This window comes from Acinonyx jubatus, chromosome E1 (genome assembly GCF_027475565.1).
Source record: "Acinonyx jubatus isolate Ajub_Pintada_27869175 chromosome E1, VMU_Ajub_asm_v1.0, whole genome shotgun sequence".
Lineage (NCBI taxonomy): Eukaryota > Metazoa > Chordata > Mammalia > Carnivora > Felidae > Acinonyx > Acinonyx jubatus.
The window spans coordinates 328,906-349,086 of NC_069397.1; the positions used below are offsets into that span (position 1 = coordinate 328,906).

At 45.9% G+C, this 20,181-nt stretch overlaps 1 protein-coding gene across 3 annotated transcripts in view; it reads right to left on the reverse strand.

Annotated features, from left to right (window-relative positions):
* UBE2G1 (ubiquitin conjugating enzyme E2 G1) overlaps positions 1-20,181 on the reverse strand; it is a 108,559-nt gene that overhangs the window by 33,213 nt on the left and 55,165 nt on the right. For all 3 annotated transcript variants that reach the window (XM_027047481.2, XM_027047482.2, XM_053212443.1), the window contains exon 2: positions 4,565-4,667. In XM_027047481.2, coding sequence (XP_026903282.1) covers positions 4,565-4,667 — 103 coding nt within the window. The remainder of the gene's footprint in view (positions 1-4,564; positions 4,668-20,181) is intronic.

A 20,181-nucleotide genomic window follows, 5' to 3' on the forward strand; every position in this document is an offset into this window, starting at 1 on the left:
GAAATACTTTCTCATTGGAAGGCAAAATAAAGTAATTTTGTCTGGTTATTTGGAGAGAAATGGCTTGGGACAAAATGTGAATGCCAAGGAAAGTTGTAGAAGGTTTGTGAAGGGAAATCTCTGGAAAGGAATTTTATGTGTGGTCAAGAAGGACTAACGTTAAAATGAACGGATTTTAAAAGAACACGGGGTTAAGATTAAAACTGACCCTCCCTTGATCCAAAGACTGGAAAACAACGGCAATACCCTCGATACCCTTGGTGCCAGCCTCCAAATGCCCCATGTTTGTTGTGCCCATTTAGCACAGGAATGGACGCCTGTGCCATACGAGGGATGACCATGATATACAAAGGGCTTTTACTGGGATACATGGGCCATTCTGCTAAACTTAGCCCAGTGTATGCCAAAAATGGATACCCACAAGGCTGGAACATAGTTATTTGCGCACTGCTGAAAAAGGCAGGGGAACAGACCTCATCTTTAGCCCTTTTAGCCCCCCACAATGGCCGATGATCAATATGTAAATTACTGTTGGGTCAAAATAAAATTAGTGCACGTTTCCAAAACCAGCAGAGTCTTGCGTGGTCACAGTCCGTACTCCCAAGGTCCCAGGTAGGAGAAATCAGGGAAGACCAGGTCAGCTCTCGGAAGTAGGATCAAGCCTGGGTAAGAGCAACTACTCCCAGCAGCTCGAGAGACTGACAGGGCTTCTGGCTGCCGATCCCGTAGCCAGCCAAAATGCGGGGTTAGAAGATGAGGTTTCTCCTGGCCAGCTATAAGGGATGCCTTTTTCTCTTTTTCCTATAGATGGGCAATTCCCTAACCAAGGCCAATACCCCTTTGGGACGCGTTCTGAAAAACTGGGATGACTTTGATCCACAAACCCTGAAGAAGAAGCAACTCATTTTCTTTTTGCCCCGAGGCTTGGCCCCAAGGCAAATTGGAGGAGGAAACCTGGCCGCCCGAGGGATATACCGATTATAATGCCACCCTACGATTGGACTTGATCTGCAAATGTGAGGGGAAATGGGGAGAAGTCCCTATGTTCAGTGTTTTGGGGGCCTTAAGAGACAATCGAGGTAGGTGTCAGGCCAACCCTTTCTGAAGTCCAGTCATCAGAAGGGTAAACAACTGAGGGCCCTTTGCCTGTACCCAAAGCAGACCTAGAGAGGGAGGAAGCGAAGGCTTTCACCTCAGCCTCCGCCTCGGGTCCTCCATCCATATACCCAGACCTCAAACGTGCACTTCTGCCCCCTGCTGCCCACCTTACCCAGGCCCTCCCCGTAGCGTGGCAGGCGTGTTTCCCCTACAAGAAGCTGGAGCGCCAGAAGGAGAAACCCAGGGAGGCACCACCATGACAAGATTACAAGTACCTTTTTCGCTCTAAGATTTAAGAGGGGCAAAAGGGTATCTAGGTACACTTTCTGATGATCTGGATAAGTATATAAAGGCTTTCCAGAATTCCCTACTGAAGCTCAGGCAGTCCCACCCCAAGATCCTACTTGGGACTATGACAATCGCACTGGGAATGGTGGTACTGCCATTTCCAAGCCTGTACTTTGGAAGGATTAAAAAGAACTAAGGTTAGGCCTTTAAATTATACTAAATGAGCCACTATTATACAGACACCGGATGAAACCCTGGTGGCCTTCCTGGAAAAGTTAAGGGAGGCTCTCATTAAATATAAGGCTATCTCCCCTAAGACCCCTGAGGCAGAGATGATTCTGAAGGACAAATTCATCATTCATTCAATCGACCCCAGAGATGTGGAGAAAACTACAAAAGTTGGCTATTGGCTGGGAAGGGACCCTGGAGGAGCTTTTACAAGCTGCCAATTGGGTATATGACAACCAAGATCAAGAGAAAAGGAAGGAACAGGAAAGGAGGCTTAAGAAAAAAATCTAAGGCCTTAGTCTCGGCCTTACACACTATGTCACACCAGACTTCCCAAGGTCCTGGCACCAAGTGCCATATCCGAGGCCATTCAGGGCACTGGAAACACAAGTGTTCTCAGAGGGGACAACCGAAGTCGAAACCCCATGAGCCAGGCCCCTTGTGTGGAGACGGTCACTGGAGATCCGGATGCCCTCGGGGACCTCAGTCTGCAAGGGCTCAGATACCCAGTGTCCCTGAAGGGAACGGATCGGTCCTGGGGCTCATCACAGTGGCCCCCCTGAACCAACTGTCCACTGAAACCCAGAGCCTCGGGTAACTCTGGAAGGCGGAAGGAAAACCGCCTGAGTTCCTTCTTGACACTCAACTGCCTTTTCCGTCCTTTCCCCGGCCAACCATCCAAATGCCGCGTAACTCTTAGAGGCGTCTCCAGAAAACTTATGACTAAATTTTCCTCTCAGCCCCTGGGGTGCATATGGGGAGACTTTTTTTTTCCGCCCTCTTTTTTGATAAAGTCAGAGAGCCCCACTCCCTTGCTAGAAAGGGACATTATGACTGAATTAGGGACGACGGTGCTACTAGCTCCAGGACGGATAAATAATTGCCTGAACTTACAGTAACCTGGATATTGGAGAGGTAAAGTTAAATACTCCTCGTGGGGTTTGTTCCTGTGGAAACTGGATGGCCAAAGGAAGATTCGAGGATCGAGAACCAAAAACTAGTTAACTTGCTTAATTATTCTAACCAACAATATGACAAGAACTTGTGGTTACATTTTTTTAAAAATGACCAGACATGTCAGGGACTTTTGGGATGGCTACAATGCATCTTTCCTTTCCATGGTGTGGTCTCCTCCCTAGGAGGCATTGCATTCGGAATATTAATGCTTGTTAGTCTAATAGTCTATGTATGTCATTTGTAGAAGCCGATGATCTGCCAGAAAAGAAAGACCTCCAAGAAAATTCTGCTAGCCCAGATGTTCCAAACACCCTCCCGTTATCTCGAACCTCTGGATCGACCTCGGAACCCGCCCCTCAATGCCTCCTTTCAGCAGGAGGGAGTTAAGATCAGTCATTGCCCCGATTCCTAATGCAGTTAGAAGTCATGTGTTCAGTGGGAAGACTATGGTAGAAAAAGATATGATAAGAGAGGCAGAGAGAGAAAGGGTAGGACCTGAGGTCCTGGGTGGGGAAAGACAGATTTTGGAATAACGCTGGGAGTGCGTGACAACAGCAAACCCTCCCCACCCCAGGGGTAAGGTTCCTAAGAATGTAACAGACCCCGCCTACTCCCCTCAGGTTGGACTCAGGAATTTCACAAAAGACCTAAGTGTGAACACAGACCACACCTCACATGATGGAAATGACCCAGCACCTAGTGCTATTAAGCCAAGGAGGAGCCAGGGGGAAGGGGCGGGACAACCAGAACCTTACAAAACAAGGACCCTTGCCTACAGTCATGGGTATTCACTTTCAAATGTCCCCTCTCTGTAAAGAGAGCTTTCGTACTATTCTTCCTTTCTGATCTTATACTCTAATAAACTTTTACCTGCTGTTAAAAAAAAAAAAAAACCAAACATTAAATATTAGTAGCTTTAAGTTAGTCTGCAAACATTCAGAGCAGAAAGTAAGACTGTGGTCTTTGAATCTAAAATGTAGGACAGAAGGGGCATCTGGGTGGCTCAGTTAAGCATCTGACTTCACCTCAGGTCATGATCTCACGGTTCGAGGGTTCAAGGGTTCGAGGGTTCGAGCCCTGCGTCGGGCTCTGTGCTGCCAGTTCGGGGCCTGGAGCCTCTTGGGATTCTGTGTCTCCCTCTCTCTCTGCCCCTCCCCCACTCACACTCTGTCTCTCTCTCAAAAATAAACATTAAGAAAACATCTTAAAATAAAATGTAGGACATAAAATATTTAAGAAATCTCATCTCCTTTTCCGTTATTTTTTTCATACCACTACATTCTGTTTTCTAACTGACATTTGTTAATAAGGAGTAACTAAAAGTGATTAGCTGTAACAATCGCTTTTATAAAGTGAGAAAAGGTAAACACTGGTTCATTTCAGGGTCAACACATCTTGGCTCTGGTCAGTTTTCTGGGGGGACCCAACTGAAGAGTCACTAAACCGATGACTTTGAAAGTTCTCTCCCACGTGAAGACGCTGATGTGTGACCTGTGTCCTGAAAGGAAATCTCCCAGGTTAACACGACACTGGAATCAAACGGACAAAGTGCTGAGGGTGGGAAAGCCTGATCTCTGAAATTACGGGGTTCCCTTTGGGGGTGAGGCACAGTAGGAAGAGGCAGAAACATTTCAGTCAAGAATTCTCTTCTTTCTCCTATCCTGCCAATATTAACCCAATGTATCTGAGAAACAAGTAAAAAATACATGATCTAAAAGAGGCTTTACCTTAAAAATAGCTTTTCTGTAATAAATTTATTCCAGGTATTAAAAACATCTACATTTCAGAACTATTATCTATTTAAGAAAGCAGCAGGCTTTAGCCACCAGAGTTTCAGGCAGAACACGTGAGTCCTACACATGCTCATTTGATACAAACAAGCGCACCTAACCACAGCCACTCCATCTGATCTAAACAATTTCACTTCGGTTTGTCAAAACAGTTTATACTTCAATTAAGAGAGCTATTTTAGTGTCAGTTCCATGGTACTTACTAAAGTGTGTCAGGGGGACCAATGATAAGGACTTCCCATCGGTAAAGGTCATTGTCATCTATTAAACCTGCTGAAAAGCCTTCCACTGGATTTTTGTTGAGTTCTGTGGGGGAAGAAAAAAAACTGATCAAAACTTTTAAGCACATAACTTTCACCCAACAGATAAATTACAGAACGTTAATACCATGTTATAAATTCTACGCTATTCGACAGATATACGTGGATCCATCAGCAAAATGCTACCTGACGGCCAAAACGTTTCCATTTCTGTAGCACAAGGAGGCCCACAGGGAAGCAAACATGACCCCCTTCCAAACCTCTTATTCCCGCCCTGGACTCCAGCTAGGTTCTCACCCTCTAGGTAACCCTACAGTGGTAGACAGAACTTGTAAAGACACAGGCATCCAGGCCCACCCTCACGGATCCCGGCTCAGGGGGAAGTCGAATCAGGCTTCCACTGTGGTCTTTAGGGTGCCCTATTAGAAGCACCAACAGAGGACCTCACCCGGTTCACTGGAATCCCTGAGCTTAGCCAACCCTCACGTACACCATTCCTGTGGCCCAGCAGACTCAGCATGCAGAGAGCAAAGACCCCACGTGTCTGGTTTGTGTCACCCCTTTGGCCAGCCAGAACTTCTGGCACACAGGAGTGGTCTCACAACAAGAGCTGGGGCCCTACAGAAATGGCAGTGGCATCACGAGATTCTTCTCTTCCAGAAAGAGTGCTCTGGCCTGGAGAGAGGATGACGGAAGCGAAGGACTAGGGAGGCCAGAGGACGCAGGCCAAGAAGGGAGCTCAGTGGGCCAAGTGAGGAGGAATCCACAGTCTGATGGTTCCTGGAGACACCGGGCTTCATAATGACCTACTGATGGTATATATTATGTACGAATTTTCAACAGCTTTAACGAGGTATAACTGACATTCGGTAGGAATGCACATTCATAAATTGTAAAATCTGACACACACTGATACACCTACATGCCTATGAAGCAGTCAACACAATCCTGGCAGTAAATATCCACATACACTGTATATAGAAATCACCAATGGAGAGCTCAGACGGGGAGCACGAACTGGCTCTGAGAAGTGGCAGCCAAGCCCTCGTGAGAGAACAGGTGGGAAGGGATGTGCTGGGGGCCTGAACAGGTGTTCTGCCATCAGACTCAAGAGTTCAGCCTGATGGTAAAAGAAAGCGTAATACAACCAGAATGCTATACACGAGACTGAACAGTGTGTCAGTAACCAAGACCTCAAATTGTGAAGGAATTAAGGAGGTGGTGTTATTTCAACAGCTAGGATCTAACACCCCAACGCGCCAGTGAAACACAGAGCCAAAAGTCACATTTTATTTATATTTAAATATGAATGGAGGCACCTGGGTAGCCCAATAGATTCAGTGCCGAACTCTTGATCTCAGGGTCATGAGTTCAAGCCCTGCACGGGGCTCCATGCTGGGCATGAAGCCTACTTTAAAAGGGGGGGAGGGGAGGGGTAGCGTGCCTGGGTGGCTCAGTCAGTTGGGCGTCTGACTCCTGATTTCGGCTTAGGTCATGATCCCAGGGTCGTAGGACTGAGTTTTGTGCTGAACTCTACGCTGAGCATGGGGCCTCCTTAAGATTCTCGCTCCCTCTGCACCTTCCCTGCACACACGAGCTCAGTCACTCTCGCCCTCTCTAAAAACAATTATTTACTCAAAATTTGAAAGATTTTTTCATAAGCCTAAATTTTTGCCTAAAAGGCCAAATAGACTTATCTAAAGTTTTAAATCGTACTATATCTCAAACCAAAGAAATGTATGCTTACTTTAAAAAAAAAATTTTTTTAACGTTTTTTTTTCAACGTTTATTTATTTTTGGGACAGAGAGAGACAGAGCATGAACGGGGGAGGGGCAGAGAGAGAGGGAGACACAGAATCGGAAACAGGCTCCAGGCTCCGAGCCATCAGCCCAGAGCCTGACGCGGGGCTCGAACTCCCGGACCGCGAGACCGTGACCTGGCTGAAGTCGGACGCTTAACCGACTGCGCCACCCAGGCGCCCCTAACGTTTATTTATTTTTGAGAGAGACAAGAGAGGCAGAGTGCAAGCAGGGGAGGGGCAGAGAGAGAGGGACACACAGAGTCTGAAGAGGGCTCCAGGCTCCAAGCTGTCAGCACAGAGCCCGACGTGTGGCTCGAACCCACAAGCTGTGAGATCATGCCCTGAGCCAAAGTTGGACGCTCAACAGACTGAGCCACCAGGAGCCCCTGTACATTTACTTTTAAACAGCTATTTTAAGGCTTTTTTTTTTTAATTTTTTTTTTTAAATGTTTATTTATTTTTGAGACAGAGAGAGACAGAGCATGAATGGGGGAGGGGCAGAGAGAGAGGGAGACACAGAATCGGAAGCAGGCTCCAGGCTCCAAGCCATCAGCCCAGAGCCTGACGCGAGGCTCGAACTCACGGACCGTGAGATCGTGACCTGAGCTGAAGTCGGACGCTCAACCGACTGAGCCACCCAGGCGTCCCTAAGGCTTTTTTTTTTTTTTTTAAGAAAGATACTGAAAATGGAGAGGCCTGAGGCAGGAACTGCATTTTGTTTGTGTGTGTGAGCACTCACTCAGCGTCCACACTGCTGCAGACATGCTGGGGCAGTGACCGCCGGGGGGGGGAGGGGGAACGGGACAGTCTGAGGTAAGGGCAGTCACGGTCTTTTCCTGGACAAACACTGTATTTCTCAGACCATTTTCTTCAACACTGTTTTCAAGTCTTGTGGAAGATTCTACAGTTTATCCAGAAACCATACTCTTGCTGCATTTTCCATGTTTTATAAATGGAGGTGGGTAAGCTCTGAAGTCAGCATCTGTGGTCAAAATTACCCTTGAGACTTTGCTTTCGGGTCCCATGAAGTACATCACTGCTTCTCACTCCGGTCAATGCATCACAATTTCTAAAACTCTTCTGCACGCTCTCTCCGCGCTTTTCTTCTACAGGAGCGGTTATGTCCACTGTCTGTCTCAGGTGAGTAAGGCTGAAGCAACGGCGAAGAGGCCCGCTGTCTCACTTCTGGCCTGGCTTCTGCCCCTAGTGTGGGCCTCCAGGACCCAACCCATGGGTATTTGACAGGCTCTGTCACACACCTTTACGAATGCTGCCTTCTTCCACCAGGCCTTCCCTAAATAATTTAGCAAATAATCTTCTTCCGGCTTCTGCTAAGTTCCCAGTAATGCTACTTTTAGTCGGCACTACGTCGCCTGTCGCTCGACCGCCAGCCCCTGCTTCCCACGGAGGTAAGCGGGCACAGCAGATCACAGCAGGTGTGCCTGACTGACACAGTCACTAGGCGGGGCAGGGAGGACGCGTGGTCATCGTGAAGATACAGAAAAGGCTTCAAAAAGGAGAGGAGACATCTCAAATGGGACACAGGCTGCAGGCTGAGACAGGGGGGCCCGTACACACCCAGAGGTGGGTAGACGGCTACAGCAAAGGGGGGCAGACGGGGAGCAGAAGAAGGTCGGAGGCTAGGCAGCGAAGGGTCTCGTGGGCCCTGGAGCCAGAGGGCAAAGGCAGGCATTAGAAGGTGTGTGTTTTGTTTTTAAAACAACAAAGTGACCATAAGATTCACATTTTCAAAAACGAATGGTGCCAAGTGTGAAAGATGACCCAGAATAAGGCTGTAGTGGTGACAAAGAAACCAAACAAAAAGCAAATCACAAAAGTAACCCTGGAAAGTGTGCCGGGAGATGCCGGCGGGAATAACGATGGAAAACAGGGCTTTTAGCAGAAAGAATCAATCAACCCAACTTGGTGATGTGGGGAATGAAATAACATGTCAAAAACGACACAGAACCCCTCAGAGAGTTAAACACAGAGTCGTCGAATACCCCAAGACACCCAGGGTCACGTACCGGACGCGGCTCCGAGGGCAGAGACGGCAGGTCCACAGAGACAACAGAATGGGGGCGGGGGGGCAGGGGGTGTGCGCAAGGGGCGTTCGCGGGGCACAAGCACCGTTCTGAGCTAGAGAGACGCGGCCTGCGCCAGCACTGCGAGCACGCAGAGGACACTGAACCTCACAACAGCTAACTGCGTGTTACCCGACGTCCCGTCACTTTTTAAAAGCAACAAACGGGCTTCTCTGCAAAGCAAGTGGGTCGAGAAGTCTGTTCATTCTCAGAAATGGGACGTCGAGGAACGAGACAGAGACGCTGAAGACCCGTGAAACCCCACTTTGAGTTCCTCTTCCCGCTCCTGTTCCTGCTAGGACCTGTACCCCCTCTCTCCACAAGCCTCAGCATGCGGTGTACGTCCTCCTAGTAGGGGACAAGGAGTCAGGGACTTCTCAGAACAGTCACACGGAAGAAAGGACCGGGGAGAACGACCAGAGGAAGCCATCTACGCGTACCCCAGACCACAGCCGCTGCTCTGGGGAGTAACACCCGGGCCCGGTCTTTGCTCCAACCTGCTGCCAGATGCCTGACAGGGCACATGCACCGGACCACAATCCTCAGTAACAACCCCTAGGCCCCGAACAAAGACGGGATGCCCTCTCCTTTCCTTTCTGAGTCTCCCAGACACTGTGCTTGCACCTGCCTACTGTCTGTAGCTTCAAAACTCTGCCGTCCCTCCTGCCGGCTCACGTTTGACTTTGATGCCGGGCAGCCAGGGACCCTCTGGGCCCCCAGACTCGGCCAGCCAGCATCAGGAAGTTGTGTTAATTTGAGGGGCGAGGGAAAGAAATGATGATAGGATTCATTTGAAAAACATACGGCCACAAGTATGTTTTGTTTTGTTTTAATTCTTAGCTAAAGAGAGAGACTTGGGGGTTATCAGAATATTATTGATAACTTAAGTCATAAGACTGATGGTATCACCCATGGGTGAGCCTAAGTGTGAACCCTATGTAGAAGACCTAACTGAATACCTCTATTGTGAGGATTAAAAAAAAAAAAAAAAAAGGCCACAAAAGTGACTAAGAAGGGGAAGACAGAGAAGTAGGAAGAACCCCAAGAAAAAGCTTTATCAGAGAAGCCAAAGGAGAAAGTTGCCCATAATAAATACACACTACACAAGAAATAGGAGGTCTAAACCAGGGGTGCCTCAGTGGCTCAGTCCGTTAAGCATCGGACTTTGGCTCAGGTCATGTTCTCAGGTTCACGGGTTCATGGATTCATGGGTTCCAGCCCCGCATCAGGCTCTGTGCTGACGGCTCGGAGCCTAGAGCCTGCTTCAGATTCCGTGTCTCCCTCTCTCTCTCTGCCCCTCCCACACTCGCACGGTCTCTCTCTCTCTGTCTCTCTCTCAAATATTTTTTTTAATTAAAAATTAATAAAATAAAATAAATCCACTGGGTTCAGTAAAAAGAAGGTCAAGGGTGCCTCAGGCGTAACTGGTTTCAGTATAATGGTAGCATGTGGGCCAGGCAAACAACACCAAGTTGACAAAAAGAAGGTGAAGGAGAAAAATACAAGTGGAAACTTTCTCTAGAAGTCCAAAAGTCTGTGGATGGAAAAGTGTAGTAGCCATGCAGAGATAAAAACCCAGCAAGCTTTTTAATGGGAAAGGCCAAAGAAAGAGGTTTCAACATCCTATCTGTGTGGACAGGGATACGTCTTCACACTACATTCAAATCCAGATGGACTACAAGATATAAATAACCAACAAAACTTAAAGAAAATAAAGAATTTTGTTACATAATCTTGGGTTGGAGGTGGCTCAGGAAGGCCAAAAAACTCAACAGTCAAATTATACTACGCAAAGTATTTTAAATCCAGCACAATAAAGCCTCAATACACAGGCCAGAACAGAGAGACTATTTGCAACATTACAGGTAAAAGGCTAATGTTCCGAATACAAACGAAAGGGGAACACACAAAGGGTACCAGTACATGGCGGGAAGGACACAGCTAAGAACACAAAACTCTGGCTGGCGGAAGACACACACTTCGCAGAAGTGCCCGTGGTTGGGTTTCTGCCTGAATCAGAGAAGTTTTCGAGGGGGCAAACATGGAAATTTATCCTTCTGAACGTTACCTGGACACAATGAGTTGGAAAGAGCTCTCTTTCCCACAAATCATGAATATGAAAGCAAAATTTTAAAGTTCTAATAAAACAGGCAAAACTAATGATTAGTATCTGAAATCAGGACACTAGTTGTCTTTTTTTTTCTCTCTCTCTTTCTTTTGCAAGGGGAATGAGGGTAGCAGTCGGGGAGAGTTTCAGGGGTCCTGGTAATGGCACGCTGTACAAAGTACGTATGTACTTTCCTATGCTTCACCTTTTAAAACTCAGTAAATCCTGGAGTGTCCCATCGCTGTTAAATGAGAGCTATGTACACCTGTGGTGAGTCTGGAAATCACTGTGGGCCAGAGTGGTCTACAAAAAAATGAACAAAAAGCAAACCAAGGCTTTGGGAAAAAGGATTTGCGTAGGCAGAAGTCTGGGAACTGATGCACGAGCAGACTTTTATGACAGAGTCATTATTCAAGGATAAAACTAAAGGAGAATGGGGAGAGCACAGCAAGACTAAAAAACTCTAGGAGCACCTGGCTGCTCAGTCAGTTGTGCTTCTGACTCTTGATCTTGACTCGGGTCAGGATCTCACGGTTCGTGAGTTCGAGCCCCATGTCAGGCTCCGTGCTGACAGTGTGGGGCCTGCTTGGGATTCTCTCTCTGCCTCTCTCTCAAAGTAAAATAAATATTAAAATAAAAATACAAATGCAAACTCTATAGTACTGAATTCAAATTGCAAGTTTCAGTACTTTAAAAAAATTCTGAGTTCTGTCCACGGAAAAGGTCTAGGAAAAACGCCCAACCCGGTACAAATGTGCATCCCTACTGCTCAGGATATGGCTCCAAACAGGATGCACCACCCACAGGGAGCGGGAATCTCCAGAGAAACGGCTGAGTTCAGGTCTGGGGCGGGACATGTTCTAGGTTCATCTCATACTTACTAAATAAAAAGGAAGCTGTCAAGGGGCGCCTGGGTGGCTCAGGCGGTTAAGCGTCCGACTTCGGCCCAGGTCATGATCTCACGGTTCATGGGTTCAAGCCCTGCGTCAACCTCTATGCTGACAGCCCAGAGCCTGGAGCCTGCTTCAGAGTCTATGTTTTCCTCTCTCTCTCTGCCCCTCGCCTGGCTCATGCTCAGTCTCTCTTTGTCTCTCAAAAATAAACATTAAAAAAAAAATGTAAAAATAAAAAAAGGGGCACCTGGGCGGCTCAGCAGGTTAAGCGTCCGACTCCGGCTCAGGTCATGATCTCATGGTTCGTGAGTTCGAGCCCCATGCCAGGCTCTGTGCTGACAGCTCAGAACCTGGAGCCTGCTTCAGATTCTGTGTCTCCCTCTCTCTCTCTGCCCCTCACCTGTTCGTGCTCGGTCTCTCTGTGTCTCTCAAAAATAAACATTTAAAAAAAAATTAAAAAGAAAAAAGAAAGACAACCAGATATTATGTGTCTCCTGATAAGCAAACCATTCAGGAATGTTCGCCTCACTTACCAGCCTGAGCTCGTCCACACCCCCAGACACAATCACCAATTTACAGAACACATGGAGAAATATGGTTACGGACACCCAAGGACACACATGACCATCAGAGACCACATTGCAGGCCCTGGAAACTCAATAAACACACCATGAGGGAAACAAAAGAAAGAACTGAACTCAAACTTAAAAAAATCTGCAAATTTACTTAAAACAAGTAAAAATTTGAAGACTAACTGGACATTAGACAATAGTAAGACGTTACTATCACATTAATAATATTAAATAATTATTGATCTTTTAATGTGGTAATGGTAATCTGCTAGCCCTTTAAACCCCATTTTTAGAGATATATTATGGAATATTTACAGACAAATGATGTATGATGTTTATGAAGTGCTTCAAAATCACGGGGGATGGATAAAACGTGACTTCTCACAACCTTGTAACTGTTGAGGCTATGTGAGTCCATGGAGATTCACTGTACCCATCAGTTTACTTTAGCATTAATATATGTTTACAATTTCTCTTAGTAAGCTAAAAAAAAAATGCTAAAAAGGCAGTTATTGTACTCTAAAATAATGTTTTATCATTTATCAATCACATGAAAATAAACCTTCACTGAGCCTCTGCAAAAATACAAGGTCAACATTCAAAGACCCAACTATACATTTTATACTTGACTCTCAGGGCAATGTGCTGCTTTCACTGTAATCCACTTTGCCAAGCCCAACGGTTGACTAAACCTACGGCTAACAAAGCCAAACACAAACTGGTACTGAGAGCCCAGCACGGATTCTCCTTGGAGTCGGGGTGGCTGTGGCATCCTGCTCCAGGGAATGTGTGCTCCCGTCACACCTCAAATAGCTGTGAGGTGCATTTCTATGAAGTGATGATTTCTACACTGGCTTCATTTTGAACCTTGGAAATCACCAACAGAACCTTTATCCAGATACTAAGTATCAACATGGTTTGTTTAAATAGTTTTGACCTTATTATAAGAATAAACGGCCATATTAATTTTAGAAATTTAGATCAGTGCAAACCAAGTCACTTAAAATTAACAGAGAAAACATTCATTTCCTCCAAGTTTCCATCAGTTAATCAATATTGACAAGGGTAATGTATTAGCAAAAAACTGCAACAGTTTCTTTACGTTTTGTCTAGATTTTAAGAGGCATCAAGTTAATCATCTTTACAGATTTGGGGCAAACTTTAAGTTTGCTTATTAAAATGAGATTTTTTTTTTCTTTACACCATGCCATGGGCTACAGAGCTAGGTGATTTCCTAACCCCAAACATTTCCAACCACTTTCTTTTGCCACGTTTCAAAAACAAGGAATAGGGAGCAGAGAAGCAAAACAAGCCTGAGATCACATCTCTCGCAAAGATGTTGCCAATGTGTTTCCAAAAAGATGCGCTTGGAGAATTCTGGACCACATTCCTGGAACAACACTCGAGGAAGCTCGGCTACCTGCAGTACCGCCCCTCGACATCTTCCTCTCACACACTCAGCTAAGCTTTCTTGAACACGGGGTCCTAAGCAGATCGCTGCTTGTGCTTAGACCAAGAACAGCAGTGGCCTCACACATCTCGGACGGGATCTGCCACCCTCACCGGACACGAAGTCAGGCCTTGAGTCCGCCCTCTGCGGTTTCACATAAACCTCCACCTACTTTGTTATGTTTGGGGACAAAAAATTATACAGACAAGATTTGGGAGGGCTTTTGAATTTCATTTCACAACAGAAAATCTGCACCCCAGTTTTGGGGGCACAGAGTGCGGCAGGACGCCCACAGACCTAGGCTGGATGTCAACTCTCCCCCCCGGTTTGTCGCCCTCCTTCTTTCCTTCTTTCTTCCCTCCTTCATTCCTCTTCCTCTCCTTTCCCTTCCTCTCTCCCTCCCTTCTCTCCTTCCCTTGTCTCATTTTCCTCATCTTTAAGCCTGGTCAAATCTACGACAGTGTTGCAAGTCAAACAACATACTCTGCAAACCTGCTCTCTTCCTTTAAAACTGCTCACTCACTGGGCCACAGACGATAAAAAGAAGAGTCAACGCTCTTCAGAATTTTGCGGTTTGGAGAAATACTACCCACCCCCCATCCAACACTTCACAGCCACCTATTTATTTCTAGTAGGAACCGTCAAGCAAGGCCCCGATACGCGGGCCCAGAAGAATGAGTGAATGAACACGATTCAAGCCAGGGGAATGGGATCTTCTAGAGGATTTTTCAAACTGGAATTAAAGAAAAGGAGTCCCAACCCAAGGGGAAGTTGTGCCATAAAAGCCTAAGAGCTGCCGACAGCCACAGCTCCAATCTCCAGGAGCAAAGAAAGGCGGCATGAGAAAACGCAGCCAACATGGAGGTGGATGAACAGGGCTAAGCCACAGGAAGAGAGTTCTAGCTCCCGACCCCCAGCACCACTCCTGCCCTTCATAGCTTTGGGGAAGTCAAATTTCCTTGCTCACCTACACTTGTTCTAGCTCAATTCCTAGCCCTTCCAACGGAGGGTGCTTGTTTCTCCTTTCAAAAAGTTGTATCTCCGAGCTGGCATCCGGTGGACGGTGTCAGCCTCCGCCCCTCGCCCTGAAGGTGGCTCGGCAGGGCCGGCCCTCCCCTTCCCTTTCACACTGAACCACATCACTTGGGGGACACAGATGGTTCTCGTCAGGGACAGCAACACATGATCACCACCCCTGCCCCCAACCCGCCAGGGCAGGTGGACGAGGAGGAAGGCGGTCCCTCCCACCACCAACGCAGGGTGAGAATCATTAACCCTTCACTGCATCCTGATTTTCTTAAGTGTTGCTCCAGGCTTCTGGGTATAAAATTTTCAAGCACAAGTTTTCCTTTACTTAATATATAACAGGTCTCGCCTCCTTATCTACTTACTTTTGCACAATAAAACTAGGTAAGCTACTCTACTTCATGTATCAATACAGGAATTTGCTCTCTTTTGTCTTCACCTACCCCTCTGTGGCCTCAGCAACCTCAAAGGGAGGGTTCCCTCTCCTTACCATCTCTCCTTGTCATCAACTGCGTATAAAGAAATTCACAGTGAGGCGCCTCAGTGGCTCAGTCGATTGAGGGTCCAACTTCGGCTCAGGTCATGATCTCACAGTCCGTGAGTTTGAGCTCCACGTCAGGCTCTGTGCTGACAGCTCAGAGCCTGGAGCCTGCTTCAGATTCTCTGTCTCCCTCTCTCTCTGCCTCTCCCCTGCTCACTCTCTGTCTCTCTCTCCTTCAGAAATAAACATGATAGAAAGAAAGAGAGAGAGAGAGAGAAAGAAACAAACAAACAAACAAAATTTTTTTTATATCTCTTAGCATAGGGATGCCTGGGTGGCTCAGTCAGTTAAGCAGCCAACTCTGGATTTCGACTCAGGTCATGATCTAACAGTTTGTGAGTTCGAGCTCTGCGTAGGGCTCTGTGCGGACAGTGTGGAGTCTGCCTGGGATTCTCTATCTCTCCCTCTTGCTCGCTCTCAAAATAAGCTTTAAAAAGAAAAAAATCTCTTCGTATAATAATGAGGTTTTTGGAGCTCCATTCCAAGTCACTTCAAGTTTACTTCAACCACCTAATAAAATCCAGAAAGACTTCAGAAAGAGTCTCAAAGAAGTTACTGCAATATGATATCTTCTTTTTTAATGTTGAGAGACACAGTACACACAAGTGGGGTACAGGGCAGAGAGAGACAGAGAGAGAGAGAGAGAGGGATAGGGAGAGGGAGAATCTGGAGCAGGCTCCACACTGTTAGCATGAAGCCCAACATGGGGCTCCAACCCACGAACCCCATGACCGTGACCTGAGCCAAAATCAAGAGTTGGTTATTTAAGGGTCTGAGCCAGCCAGATTGCCCCATTTGATCTCTTTTTTAAACGAGATCTAAAACGAGGCCCCTGGGTGGCTCAGTTAGTTAAGCATCTAACTCTTGGTTTCAGCTCAAGTCATGATCTCACAGTTCATGAGTTCGAGCCCCACGTTGGGCTCAGCCCTGATGGCACAGAGCCTGCTTGGGACTCTGCCTCTACCTCTCCTCCGCTTGTGCTCTATCTCAAAATAAATAAACTTAAAAAAAAAAAACAAAAACACCTTAAATTGACTCTATTCTTTTTTAAAATTTTTTATGTTTATTTTTGAAAGAAAGAGCGTTAGTGGGGGAGGGGTAGAGAGAGATGGAGACACAGAATCTGAAGCAGGCTCCAGGCTTTGAGCTGTTAGCACAGGGCCCGACACGGGGCTGGAACTCACGAACCGTGAGATTATGACCTTAGCCGAAGTCAGACGCTCAGCCGACGGAGCCACCCAGGTGCCCCTTCTTTTTTCAAAAATTAAAAAAAAAAAAAAAATTTAATAGGACAGACATGTAAACTATTTCCAATTGGGGGGAACAAACAGATTTCATAAAGAAAAAGACGGAAATAAAGAAACTAAAGTATACAAAAATAAAATAGAAATAAAAATAAATTAAAAGAAAGAAAACAGGAAGAGGTACTGAGGACTGAGGCAGATGGCCGCTGACCATCTAGACAGAAAGCAGGTAGTTATTAGGCATTTAGGGAGGTGCTGCATCCAAAGTGAACTCTCTCCTCTGCTAACCAGTGGTTTCCCTTAACTACATCCCACTGGCTTCAAATGGGTGAGAGGAGACAATTTCACAAAGATGGTTCGGAGAACACACCAACTGAGCCATGTATTGTCCCCTTCCAAATGGGATCTCCCCTACCCCACCCCCAATCACCTTGATAAACTCCACCCTCAATGTTACAGAAGGGTGTGGGACTTGGGACCAAAGGCACCTGACATTTACAGCACCCAAACTCTCACTGTTTACTAAAGCTGGCAGCCAACTTTTACAAATCTGAGACACCAGCATGTAAGAACCATCAAACTGAACTGCTGTGTCCTTAACTCTTTCTTGGAAAGAAAGACAGAAAGACAGAGAGAGAGAGAGAGAGAGAGAGAGAGAGGAAGGAAGGAAGGAAGGAAGGAAGGAAGGAAGGAAGGAAGGAAGGAAGGAAGGAAGGAAGGAAGGAAGGAAGGAAGGAAGGAAGGAAGGAAGGAAGGAAGGAAAGGAAAGGAAAGGAAAGGAAAGGAAAGGAAAAGGAAACAAAGTAAGCCACTTCTTAGGACATTATCAATCTGAATAAGCAGCTTGGCTAAGTTCCGCTCCCAATCATCAGGGAGAACTCTGCACAGCACCCACCCACCCAGCGCTCAGGTGCAGCAGCAGCACGAAGTCCTTTCGTGGCCTTCCACGGCCTTCCTCAAGGTGAGAACGCGTAGGCAGGCATTTCATCCCCAAGTGTTTATATCAGTGTAGAATACACCCCGGAGTTTAAAATAAGTTATTGTGGATATGAGCTAAATTTTATTTAGTGAAGTCCCTATTTACACAGTTTTAAACTGACTACAGCTGCAAACATTTTGTATTCTGCTAATCTGGTAGGCAAAAATGTAACTGTTAAATGATTAGTGAGGTGAGCTTTATTTTATGAGCTAATTACAATTAAATAACATGCGGTGCCTGTAATTTACCTTTTTTTTAAGATTTTCGTTTTTCTTAATTAACTTATTAAACAAAATTATCGGGGCAGGTGGGTGGCTCAGTCAGTTAAACGTCCCCGAGTCTTGCCTTTGCTCGGTTCATGACCCTAGGGTTGTGACTCTGAGCCCCACGAACTTGGGATTCGTTCTCTCCTCCTCTCTCTCAAAATGAATAAAGTCAAAATAAATAAACAAAATAAGTAAGTCTTAAATATTATATTCAGATATACATCTTAGCCCTCATTTCTCACCTGAAGTTGATTTTCCTGGATTTTGCATATAGATCTTCCTTTGATAACACATTTGGTTTCCTTGTTTCCATTATTTGTGTCTTACTTTTTGTCTTTTTTTCCCCCGTATTGGCTAAAACTTTAAAAATGTGATTAAAAGGGGTGCCTGGGTGGCCCAGTCAGTTGAGCGTCCGACTTCAGCTCAGGTCATGATCTCACTGCTCGTGGGTTCAAGCCCTACATCGACAGCTCAGAGCCTGGAGGTGCTTCGGATTCTGTGTCTCCCCCTCTCTGCCCCTCCCCACTCATGCACTCTCTCTCTCGCTCTCAAAAATAAATGAACATTAAAAAAAAAATAAAAAATAAAATCTTTAAAAAATATATGACATACTTCTTTCTGTTATTCCTGACTTTTAAATATTCATATAATTAGTACTGATTTTTAACAACTATTACTTAAAGATTAAAGCATTTTTATTCTTTTCCTACAGTTCTAAATTGTTTTTTTTGTTGCTGTTTGGTTTGTCTTTAAAACGTGAAGAATAAGGGACGCCTGGACGGCGCAGTTGGTTAAGTGTTTGACTCTTGATTTCGGCTCAGATCTTTGTCTCTTGGTTCATGAGATCGAGCCCTGCATCGGGCTCCATGCTGACACCTGGAGACGGCTCAAATTCTCTATCTCCCGGTATCTGTCCCTCCCTACGTGCCTACATGCACGCTCTCAAACACTAAAAAAAAATTTTTTTTAGGATAAAGAATGAAAGCGGGTTTTTCTTCAAATGCCTTTTGACATCCATGTGTATTACTGCGGATCCACAATCACATGGGTGTATTTGTTCTTTAGGGGTTTCATGCACAGTCCTAGCAGTAACAGGAAAGCATCACGGGCGCATCCCTGACAAGAGTCCCCTTGGTCACTTACTGTTCTGCAGGGTTCAGCTTGTTAAGATTTTACTGAGGATGCTGGCATCCGTTCTGGGGTTGGTCCAGAGTGCTTCTTTTCTTTTTTAATAAATGTTTTCATTTGAGTATAGCGGACACACAATGGTACATTCGTTCCGGGTGCACAACACAGTGACTCACCTCTCTCGTGTGATGCTGTGTTCACCAGGGTAGCTCCGACCGGTCACCATCCAAGGCTATGACAGTATCATGGACTATATTCCCTATGCTGTGCCTTTTATTTCCGCAGCTTGTTCATTCCCTGACTGGAAGCCCGTGTCTCCCACGCCTCCTCACCCTCTGCCCATCCCCTCCACCCCCCAGGGCCAGAGTATTTCTGTGCAGTTAGATTTAGCTATCAGGGTTATTAATAGGCTCAAAATGAAACAGAAAGCTTTACAATTTGTATGATGGAGTAATTGAAACAAAGTGAGAGGAGTATCAGAATAAACCGGTCAATACAACATGCTAAGACAAAAACAGGCTCTTTGGGAATTTATAGAACCGTCCACTGGGGGAGAGGGGAGTAAGTCCAAAACTTTTCTCACATTATACGTTTATACATTACATAAGCTTTACTAAATAATTTATCTTTTATCTTTTGTTGTTGTTGCTGTTCTCTAGCTGAACTAAAGCAAGACCTGAAATGCAAAACTCGTGCAACTAAGTCAGAATGACAGCTTTGTGTACATAGAAACGAAACAATAGAAAAAAACGACTGGGGCGCCTGGATGGCTCAGTCAGTTAAGCATCCGACTGCTGATTTCTGCTCAGGTCATGATCTCTCGGCTGGTGAGTTCGAGCCCCGCATAGGACTCTCTGCACTGACAGTGTGGAGCCTGTTTGGGATTCTCTCTCTCCTCTCTCTGCCCCTACCTCACTCTCTCTCAAAATAAATAAACTTTAAAAAGAAAAAGAAAAAGAAAAAATTACTAGGGGTGCCTGGCTGGTTCAGTTGGTAGAGCATAAGACTCTCGATCTCAGGGTCATGAGTCAAGCCCCACACTGGGCATAGAGCTTACTCAAAAAAAAAAAAAAAATTACTAACATATGACCAGATTTTAACGTACTTTTGGTGCATGTAACAAGTACCAAAAGAAAAGGCAACGCACAAAGTAAAAACTAGGACAGGACGCTACATCGAGCGCACTACACAATGTTGATTCTTGCACCTACCACCATTTCCCCAAGCAGGCTCGGTCCCCACCTGCCACAGGGAGAAACACACGCATCAGGCCAGGCCGAGATTTCTTCCCAAGAGGAAGGGAACACGTGTGACCAGGTGGAAACAGCAGTGCTAGACTGCTATTAGTTCACTCTCTGGTGCATCTCCCCATACCTTAAACTCCTCTTCAAACCCTTCCCTAGGGTGGTACTAACAGTATGTGTCTTGAATTCTAACTACTCCTTGCTTTATTTGTATGTGCTTTTTG